The sequence below is a fragment of the Pituophis catenifer genome, unplaced genomic scaffold (assembly GCF_029215685.1).
Source record: "Pituophis catenifer annectens isolate HBS135680 unplaced genomic scaffold, rPitCat1.0.hap2 SCAF_2, whole genome shotgun sequence".
NCBI lineage: Eukaryota > Metazoa > Chordata > Lepidosauria > Squamata > Colubridae > Pituophis > Pituophis catenifer.
The window spans coordinates 1309100-1320545 of record NW_027256882.1 but is presented as its reverse complement, the minus strand read 5'-3'; the positions used below and the strand labels follow the sequence as shown (position 1 = coordinate 1320545).

The 11446-nt window shown below is 41.5% G+C and overlaps 1 protein-coding gene across 1 annotated transcript; it reads right to left on the bottom strand.

The window, feature by feature from the left end:
- Window positions 1–363: 363 nt before the first annotated feature.
- On the bottom strand, window positions 364–9365 carry LOC139310609 (vomeronasal type-2 receptor 26-like). The gene is made up of 4 exons (XM_070934799.1): window positions 8616–9365; window positions 7670–7882; window positions 2006–2132; window positions 364–1268 (listed from the first exon to the last, which is right to left on the bottom strand). The coding sequence occupies exons 1-4, from the start codon at window positions 9363–9365 to the stop codon at window positions 364–366; spliced, it is 1995 nt and encodes a 664-aa protein (XP_070790900.1).
- Window positions 9366–11446: the final 2081 nt, after the last annotated feature.

The window sequence follows — 11446 nt, the reverse complement described above, 5'->3', positions numbered from 1 at the left end:
TAAGTACAGCAAATGGGTGAGGAGCCTTCTTGGAACTGCTGAGAGGACTGTGTTGAGGACTGGAGATAGATGATGTCAAATCCCTCCCCCTCACCCCAATCTGGGAATTCTTGTCTCCTCTGAAGATGCATTATGTTAATATAACTAACTAATTTCTTACCTTGTCCTTCCCTTGTTTCATGACAATTTAAATCATTAAATAATTTACTTACACTCTGATGATTATCTTAAATTAGTCTTATATTCTTTGTATGTTTATTTCTTTTGATTCTAAATAACCTTAATTGTCAAAACAAGCATACAAACTCAATAATAACTGTAATAAATAATTAAGTGTTATGAGCGTAAGAAACTACTTCATGATCAGATACCGACTTTTATCATTAAATGTTCCTTAGTATTTAGATCTGGTCTCAGCATGATAATGTAGCACTTGGGGAAGAAGATGCAGCCCAGCAGGCCAGCCCCAGAAGCCAAGATGGAGAAAACCTGCACGGCCACCATGGATTTCCCTTTGGTGCTCAAGTAGGTGGGCAGGAAGGAGATCCAGACGCTGCAGAAGACCAGCATGCTGAAGGTGATCAGTTTGGCTTCGTTGAAGGCCCCAGGCAGGTTCCTGGCCAGGAAAGCCACGGTGAAGCAAATGGCAGCAAGGAAACCCATGTAGCAGAGAACCACATAAAACATGGTCACAGAGCCTTCATTGCACTGAAGGATGATCACTCCTGATCGGGAGTGCAGGTCAAAATCAGGAAACGGAGGAGAAACTCCCAGCCAGATTGCACAAATGACCATTTCTCCAGCAGAACCAGAAAGGATGATGGAGTTGGCCAAGCTCTTCCCCAACCATCTCCTCACCCTGTTCCCTGGTTTCGTGGCCAGGAAGGCCAGCACTACCATGATTGTTTTGGCTAACACACAAGACACAGCTACTGAGAAGATGATGCTGAACATTGTTTGTCGGAGAAGGCAGGTGGCTTTCCTTGGTCGGCCAATGAAGAAAAAGGAGGACAAGAAGCAAAGCAAGAGGGAAACCAGGAGGATGTAGGAGAGGTCACGGTTGTTAGCTTTGACAATGGGAGTTTCTAGGTATTTAACAAATATGACTAAAACAAAGCCTGTTGTTAGAAACAAGAGTACAGCAAGGGAGACCAGGATGATGCCCAGATGTTCTTCATAGGACAGGAAGGCTATTCTCTTGGGGATACATTGGATTCTGTCATCAGTGGGATATTTATCATCTGGGCACCTGGTGCATTTTTCAGTATCTGAGAAAACAGTAAGTAATATTATTTCTATAGTCCCTCTTTTCACATTCCAAGAAAGACCTTCTTTGGATGACAGCTGATACCAAGTGACAGGAAATCAATCGTAATGTGTAAATTGGTAAACTGAAATATAGATACAGATGTAGACTTTTTTTAAAATGATGGTTGCCCATCTTAAACCAAATGTAGGCAGCTTACAGTCCAGTTTAAAAAACACAATATATACGACTATCAAAATATCAACAACAATAAGTAAAACCCAAAAGAGAAATAATTGACACCACAACCACCCTTCACCGAGGCAATATATCTTGTTGTCATTACTTCATCCTAATGATCTTAATAAATATTGACTGACTGACTGACTGAGATATCTTTTGGCCTGTAAGATAAAATTGATTTGGATGAGCAAAACCCATTGACCTGAAACCAATCCTCAAGTTTCAAAGAATTTACATGGTAAACATGGAAGGAAACTTCCTAGATGACAAGTAGAAAAGATATTTCCTTTAGCAGAATGCCCAATCCACTACGTTCTTCTTGCCCAATCCACTACGTTCTTCTATCCTTTCCTGCCTTATTCTTCAAGAGCTTATATATCTCCCATTATGGAATATATTGGTCATGTTGAAAATAGCAATGAAGAATAAAATACTCATGTTCACACGTGTGTTTTAACATGCACTTTGATATGACGTTCTGGTTGAATCCAATCCCTTTCCTCTGGTGTAACTCACCTTCCTGTGTGGAGATGGTCCCCTCTGGACAAGGAATACAATCATAGCAGCAAATTGGTTCTTCTTTCCGAACCCGTTTTACAAATCCAGGGTGACAATTGTGCACACATCCGGACTGAGGCAGAGACTAAGCAGAAAAACAACATTCATTCTAAAATATCTGCCAAATTTTTATTTAAAAATTAATTTTAAAATGAAACTGTGCTTAAGAAAGACACTTCTGAGCAATATATCAGGAAAATATAAAAGATTGTAAAGCTGACGATGTAGCCCTCATAATAGAAGATCCATTAGAAACCGGTTTAAAATTAATGCAGGAAATACAGGATTATGGAGAAGTGGCGGGCCTTAAACTCAATAAGGATAAAACTAAAATAATAGTGAAAAATATGACAGATTTACAAAAGGAAGAATTGGAAGATTTATTAGGCCTCCAGGCAGTTAAGAAAATAAAATATTTGGGAATATGGATCACTGTGAGATTCTCCTCATTAAAAGACGATAACTATATCCCCCTACTGCAGAAAATACACCAAGACCTTGAAAGTTGGGAAAGGCTCAAATTGTCCCTGATTGGAAAAATTGCAGCGATTAAAATGAACATCTTACCTAAAATTCTGTTCCTATTCCAAAACATTCCGATATCATTAGATAAAAAATTCTTTCTGGACTTGAACAAACACATTAGAAACTCTCTGTGGGAGGGCAAGAAATCGAGGATTCCTTTTAAGACACTCCAAGGGAAAAGGAGTTTGGGAGGATTTGGGCTCCCTGATTGGGAACTATATCAAAAGGCGGCAAAAATAATTTGGATTAAGGAGTGGATCAAGTTACAAGATAGGAGAATCCTGACTTTAGAAGGACACGACCTTCTAGAAGGATGGCACTCCTACCTCTGGGATATAAAGAACAAGAAAAAATCTTATTTCCATAAATACAAAATCAGGGAGACCCTTATTCGCACGTGGGAGGAAATTAGACAGAGGATTTACACTAAGGTACCCAACTGGCTTTCCATTATGGAAGCGTTAGTGGCTCCAAACAGGAGAGATGATTATAAAGTGGGCACATACAAAGACATCCTTGATGAAGAAGGGAAACTTAAATCGCTGGATTTATTGAGGGACCAGGGTTTTAACTTGGATTGGTGGAACTATTTTCAGATTAATTCAAGATTCCAAAAAGATAGAGACAAATTTGGTATAGAAGCTAAACATGGAAATTTTGATAAAATTATCTGGGGAGTAGATAAGAAAATGTTAACAAAAATTTACAACTTCCTATTAGATGAGGATAGGGCAGAGATCATAGCAAAAAATCAACTAAATATCTGGGAAAAAAACCTGGGATATAGACTAAATTTTAACGATTGGGAGATAGCCTGGAATAGGAACTACAAAATAACGAAATCGGCAACATTTAGAGAAAACCACTATAAAATGTTACACAGGTGGTACCTAGCCCCAGCTAGGCTAGCGAAAATGTTTCCAAATCTCTCAGCCACATGTTGGAAATGTGGAAAAATGGTCGGCACCTTCTATCATCTATGGTGGACTTGTCCAGAGACCAAAAAGTACTGGTCCAAAATCCGACACTGGCTCTGTGAAATAATGGGACAGGAGGTAGTCCTAGCTCCAGAATTTTTCCTCTTGGGCATAACCGATGATGGCCTTAATAACAACAAAACCCAACTTACAATTCAGATCACAACCGCGGCTAGACTAGCCTTTGCAAAATGCTGGAAAAATAAATCTATACCCTCAGAAGAAATCCTAATAAATAAAATCCTAGAGTGCGCAGAAATGGCGAAATTGACGAGTGAGTTAAATAATGAGGACAATTCTAAATACTATGACGTATGGGGAATTTGGTATAATTGGTTGAAGAACAAGATAAAAACATGACTTCAGGATATGACCTGTTTTGTACTTGAATTTAAGTTATATTGTATTGTATATATATTGTATATTGCATAGTATAGTGTATTGCTAAGGACGAAGCTTATTTAACATTTGTTTCACTAAATTGTACAAACACTGTACCTCCGAAAGGAGATAGAGATTGTATATTTTCTTTTTCTTTTGGAAAATTACATTGATTGATGATTAAAATAAATGAAACTGTGCTTAAGAAAGACACTTCTGAGCAATAGATCAGGAAAACATAAAACATTATAAAGCCACTCCCCTTTGAAAATAATCCAAATTTTTCTAGTTAAGATATGAAAAAAAAAAATCCTCACAGACTAGGGATGTCAACTTCAAATGAGGTATTATTTAGTTATATCTGTACACTTATACATGACTGGTAAAATAAGACTAAACATTACTGCCTAATTTCTAGAATTTTAGTGAGGATGAGTGGAGATGAAATCATGAGAACATGATTTAGATTTAGATTTAATTCTGTTTTAAACGTATTTTAATTGTTTATATTGTATGTTTTTAATTTTGGCTGTTCACCGCCCCGAGTCCTTCGGGAGAGGGGGCGGTATAAAAATCTAATAAATTTATTTTATTTTTTATTTTATATTAGATTTCTATACCGCCCTTCTCCCTGAGGACTCAGGGCGGTGTACAGCCAGATTAAAAAACATGCAGAACAAATATTAAAAACAATTAAAAGATATATAAATTTGGCCCAATTAAAACTCATTACCAATTAAAAACGTTTAAAACATTTAAAAAACAGTTAAAAATTTCATCTTAAGCCAGCCCGGCTTGTTTAAATAGATGGGTTTTAAGGGCGCGACGGAAGGCACTGAGGTCTTGGATTCTCCGTATCTCTGGGGGGAGCTGATTCCAGAGGGTAGGTGCCCCCACAGAGAAGGCTCTCCCCCTGGGGGTCACCAGCCTACATTGTCTGGCTGATGGCACCCCGAGGAGGCCCTCTCTGTGGGAGCGCACGGGTCGATGGGAGGTCGTTGGTAGCAGCAGGCGGTCTCGAAGATAGCTAGGCCCTATGCCATGGAGCGCTTTAAAGGTGATAACCAACACCTTGAAGCGCACCCGGAAGACAACTGGGAGCCAGTGCAGCTCGCGCAGGAGCGGTGTTACATGGGAGCGCCATGCTGCTCCCGTCACTACCCGCGCTGCTGCGTTCTGGACCAGCTGGAGCCTCCGGGTGCTCCTCAAGGGGAGCCCCATGTAGAGAGCGTTGCAATAGTCAAGGCGAGAGGTGACGAGGGCGTGAGTGACTGTGCACAGGGAATCCCGATCAAGAAAGGGCCGCAACTGGCGGATCAGGCGAACCTGACAAAAGGTCCCCCTGGTTACAGCCGTCAGGTGTTCCTCCAAGGACAGCTGCATATCCAGGAGGACTCCCAGATTGCGAGCCCTCTCTGTGGGGGCCAATGACTCGCCCCCAATAGTCAGTGATGGAGTCAACTGACTATATCGGGATGCCGGGAGCCACAGCCACTCAGTCTTGGAAGGGTTGAGCTTGAGCCTGTTCCTCCCCATCCAGATCCGTACAGCCTCCAGGCACTGGGACATCACTTCAAGGGCATCATTGGGGTGGCCTGGGGTGGAGATGTACAGCTGGGTGTCATCAGCGTACTGGTGGTATCTCACCCCAAAGCCACGGATGATCTCACCCAGCGGCTTCACATAAATGTTGAACAGGAGAGGCGAGAGGACCGATCCCTGCGGCACTCCACAAATGAGAGGCCTCGAGGTCGACCTCTGCCCCCCTGCCAACACAAACTGCGACCGGTCGGAGAGAAAGGAGGAGAACCACCGCAACACGGTGCCTCCCACCCCCAACTCTTCCAGCCGGTGCAGCATGATACCATGGTCGATGGTATCAAAAGCCGCTGAGAGGTCTAACAGGACCAGAACAGAGGAACAACCCCTGTCCCGAGCCCTCCAGAGATCATCAACCAACGCGACCAATGCCGTTTCTGTGCTGTGCCCAGACCTGAAACCCGACTGGAACGGATCTAGATAAGATGTTTCCTCCAGGAATTGCGGAAACTGTCGTGCGACCACACTCTCAACAACCTTCGCCATAAAGCGAAGGTTGGAGACAGGACGATAGTTGGCCAATATTGCCGGATCCAGGGACGGCTTCTTGAGGAGAGGCCTCACCACCGCCTCTTTCAAGGCGGTGGGGAAGTAACCCTCACTCAACGAAGCGTTGATAACACCCTGAAGCCAGCCTCGTGTAACCTCCCGGGAAGCCAGTACCAACCAGGAGGGACACGGGTCCAGTAAACATGTGGCCGCACTAAGTCTCCCCAAAATCCTGTCCACATCATCAGGAGTCACAGCATCAAACTCCTCCCAGATAACATTCTCAAGACTATTCCTCGTCACCCTGCCCTGATCTACCCAGTCAGAGTCCAAATCCCCCCGGATCTGGGCGATTTTGTCATACAGGTATTGTCCGAAATCCTCCGCCCTGCCTTCTAAGGGATCCTCCCGCACTCCCGGATGGAGCAGGGCGCGGGTCACCCTAAACAGGGCGGCCGGACGATTCCCTGATGACGCAATAGAGGCGGAAAAGTAGTTAGACTTTGCCGTCTCTATCGCCACTAGGTAGGCCTTAATATGCGACCTTACCAGTGTTCGATCAGATTCAGCGAGACTGGCCCTCCAACCGCTCTCCAGGCGTCTTTTCCGGCGCTTCATTTCCCTCAGCTCCTCAGTAAACCAAGGAGCCGCACGGGATCGGCATCGGGTCAGAGGCCGCAAAGGCACAACTCGGTCCAAGGCCCCACCAGCCGCCCAATCCCAGGCGGCTACCAGGTCCTCGGCCGAGTCATGTGCTAGCTCCTCAGGAAATGGCCCAAGCTCCATCTGGAACCTATCAGGATCCATCAGGCGCCTGGGGCGGATCCATCTAATTGGATCCGCCTCCCTGCGGCGAGGGGTCGCGGTTCGAAGATCTAGGCGAAGGAGTGAGTGGTCAGACCATGACAAGGGTTCCATGTAAATAAATAAATAAATGTCACTTAAAAAGGGTGAGCCAGGCATGTTTTCCTGCAGCCCATGGGACATGAGTATGAATCCTGTGTGGGAAAGGGATATTTCTAAGGCCAAGTGAGGGATTTGAAACAAGGTCGTATCCATTGAAGAATTACAGTTTTGTTGTTAGTCGCTACTTGTGTCCAACTCCTTCAACCCCCAAGAACCATAGCACTCCAGGACTCCCTGTCCTCCATTGCCTCTCAAAATTAGAACTACAATTAGATGACATGGAAAGACAGACCCACATTTATTTATTACTTAAATTTGGAGAAATCTTTGTTTCAGTGGAAGACTTAAGGTAGCTGACAATCAAAATAAATAAATTCCATTCAATAGGGTTTTTAGATGGTTTACAAGCCAAAGATCAAATCTAAGTAGCATTTCATCAAAAATTAACCCACATTGTCTCATTATTTCAAGAGTCAAGAAAGTTTCTGGGAGGGTCAAAATCATTATCAGTCCATCATTTTTCAAGTTTAAGACATTATTTCATATTGGACAAGTCATTGTGATTCAACATTGATTGGACCTGCTGACCTTTCTAGTAGCAGGAGCCTTATCCCAGTGGGTGAAACAAAGGCATGAATAACTCTGGTCAGATATGGGCTGTTAAAAAATATCTGAGCCTGCTCTTTCAGAGGATACTAACAGGCAGAAATATACAGACAGAAAAGTTGCCAATATTTTCAACCACCTTGTTGAGCAACTTTAGCCGTGAAAGAGCATCTTGGTCGATACTAAGTCTCTGTCTTTCAAAACTCCCCAGTTGCTCTTTGATGGGATCCTCCTTGGGGAAAACCAACCAACTTATGATATTCAGATCTGCTGCTACATTTCCACTTTGGTCCAAGTATAGTTTCTCCCAGGAAAAATTGCAAAACTCATTCTTCTCCAGAAAGGGATGAAACTAGAATTGAAACATCCAGGAATTTTGAAAGCAACTTGAAACAACCTAAAAGGAGGAGCAATTTTAAAGCTGAGCTTGTGAATGAGAGATGTCCAGTGCCCTCTTCATTATTTGCCTGAATACCAAAAAACCTTGGACATATATACCACTTCACAGTGCTATTGGAGCCCTCTCTAAATGGTTTATAGAATCAGCATATTGCCCCCAACAATCTAGGTACCCATTTTACCAACCTTGGAAGGATGGAAGGCTGAGTCAACCTTGAGCTGGTCACGATTGAACTCCTGGCAGTGAGCAGTGAGTTAGAGTTAGGGTTAGGGTTAGCATTAGCATTAGCGTTAGCATAAAGGCAATGGCTAAATGCAAAGACTGAGTAGCCATTAATCTGAAAAGCTTTAATTGGATTCCTGCAGTGAGGAGAGGCTAAGCTAAATGTTCCCAGGTTTAGCTGAAATTTATGAATATAAAATTATATCATGCTAATTACAAACCCATTAGTACAGGAATTTATTTGAAATGTATACATTTTAAATAATTTTATAATAGCAGTGTTTAATATAAAAATATAATTGTCACAGTGCCTGCTCTTTGGAACATAAACCTGTGAACTAAATATGGCCTCATCTTGGCCAAACCTGTTGGGTTTTTGTAGAACAATGGTTCTCCTACATCAGCATTTGATTTTTTTCTAAATAAGAAATAGGTTTGATGGCTCCTTGTCAAGACCCCATACCTGCCATGGCTCTAGCCTTGGAGCCCCCAATCGCTCTTTCTTCTCCGTTTTTCTCCTCCTAGATATTGAGGAATATGCAACATTCAAGACATGGGCCAGAGTCTTAACAATACTGTAAAAACGGTGGTCATTTTTTATCTGAATTCTATTCTTTTTCTCTTGCATGTCCAGTGGTGCTATCTGGGTGCATCGTCTCTGGCCCTTGACAGAAAGGACATGCTTTGAAAAAGAACAGCGAAAAGACTGGTCTTCAAATTTGGAATCCTTAAAAAGACTGGGTTGAAAGGCATGATCATTTGGCCATTTTCTTTCCTGCAAAACAAAGTTCCAAATGCTATGGATATATTTGAAAAGTGTATCCCTTATCATTGTCACCTGCTCCACAATTGTGGTGATCCAGACTTTCCCTTCAATGGGTCCTGGCAAACCTTCAATTGTTAAATGGATATGGTGAGCTCTATGCAAAACAGAAGCAAATTCTATGAAGTGTACAAAGACATTGACTTTTCTCCACTTAGAGATGGCACGTCTGAGAGGTTCTGTAGCTCTAGCTATTGAGAATTGTTGTGAGATAACTACACAAATTCCATTTCTGACAAGCATAGGAGTGAAAGTTCTCATGAAATTCTCTCCCTCCTCTGTGTCTGTTGAAAAGAGACCAATCAAAGTCCATCTGAAATGGAGGAGGACTTGGACAATTCCTGGATACTGGATCCCATTTTTGGGAAGCATCTGATGGAAAAAAGGCATTTGACTTTTATCACTCAGAGCCTCTGAAACAATTCCATAACTGATCTGGAGAAGCAATGTGAAATGGTGAATTATGGTTAGATCAGATCAAGTCCAAAATGTAAGCTTTTAACACAGTGTGTTTCTCACAAACATATTAGAGTAGTGCAGTAGTCACCAACTGGCAGTCCACGAACCACTTGTGGTCTGCGAGAAAATTTTGGTCGTCTGCAGAAAAATTATTTCCATTTTTTATATTGCACTAAATACTATTTATCTTTTTTTTAAAAAAAAAATCATCTTAGTGGTCCACAGGATTTAAAATTATGAATTTGGTAGTCCCTGAAGTTGGTGACTACTGGAACAGTCTATTGTTCTTAACCCTTACGCGATATCAAGATAAAGAATACAAAATGCAGAATATTAGCAAGATGAAATATAATCATTTGTCTAATCTGGGGTCTAAGATACTGCTCTTTCTCTTTTTTGTAATAAAATTGACATTCAGATAATAGATGTGCTATGTCTTCTATGTGTAGAGCACTGCAAATGCAAATCAGTTCATTTTAGAGATTTGCTTAAATGTTCCATATTTAACATTGTGTCCAGCTGCTCAAATCTTGCTCGAGGAAATGTTTAGGCCTCCTTTGGATCTCAGTCCCTACCCATGAAAAAGGCCATGAGAAAAGCAGTTCATGATTTCCATAGAAAAGATATGATTGAATCTATTACCCACCCACCAACAACCTGCTCACTTTGCCAGATAAACAAAAAAAACAAACCTGTGGGACTTTGTAGAGGCCTACTAATGTTGACATCTGAATGGAGATGTCATCAAGAGATCCATCAAGAACAGCCATCAGATTGTCCTTCTTGCCACAGCTGTAGTTGGGAATATTGGCTTCTCCAGTTGAGAGGATGTCTAGCAAAGCATCTGAAGTGCCAAGGGTGTTCAAATAATTGTCATGGATGTTGTAACCAAGTGTGAGATTGTACAAAAGCTGAGAATTCTTGTTGACTTGTTGAATGGCAAAAATGAAACTTAGGATTCTTTCTGAATCAGTAACTGAATGACTGTAAGAAAATGTTCATCATAGCATCATCTCTAACAATAACAACAAAATATGTTTTCATTTATTCCTCTTTCTCTCCACAAGCTGATTCAGTTTTAAGCCAAAAATAAGAATAAAACTATAATCACCCATCAGCGTTTAATTCTTATGAGTGCTGAGAAGGTGGGATGGAGATTTAATATTTAAAATATATCATTATTTGTAATAGTATTCATTTTTAATTTGTGCAACGACCAAGATTCAAAATCATTCAATCATTAAAATAGAATCATTAGCAATGAGGACTAATAAATGATCCAGAAATGCAATTCTAAAAATAAGCCATCCTCTATTCCATACCAGGGTCAGGCATTGAATATCAATGAATGGTTATAAGAATAGGGAAATGGATGGGGCAGAGGCAACTACAAACTTTTCAATAAAATAGGTGGGATTAACTCAGGATTGTACGAGAGGGGAAAATAATTCGGACTTTGGAGGGCCGGGTTGTTCCATCTTTGAATTTGGGTCTCTTAAAATAAGAGATAAGAGAGAATCCATGGAAATCTAAATGATTCAAGAAATTAAACAGGTCCTGCAATATAAGAGTAACTGAAAGAAAGGAAGAAGGGTGTTAGGACTGCAAACAGAAGGAATGCAACTCCATCACACTCAATGACTTACGAGGGAAATTGAATATAAGGAGCTGTGTTGAAAGACAACGTTATATGGGATATTATTGTGGCAGTAGAGATTATACTAACAAGGTGGTCTCCTGGCCTGTAATAGCTCCGTAGGTGTTTTCCCTCATGTTCCTCCAAACTCAGCAGGCACTTCATTCTCAGTTTCCCAGAAACTGGCTGGGACATCAGCAGCAGCAGAAGCAGAAGGAGGAAGTCCATAATTCATGGGGCTGAATCAATCCCCTTCCAGTTTCTAAGGAAGAACAAGAGCATTCAAAGAATTCAAAGCACCATTCAAAGATGGAAATGAGAGTGACTTTCTTGACCCAGAGAGAGATTAACAGAACTGCACTGGAAAGGAGAGAAA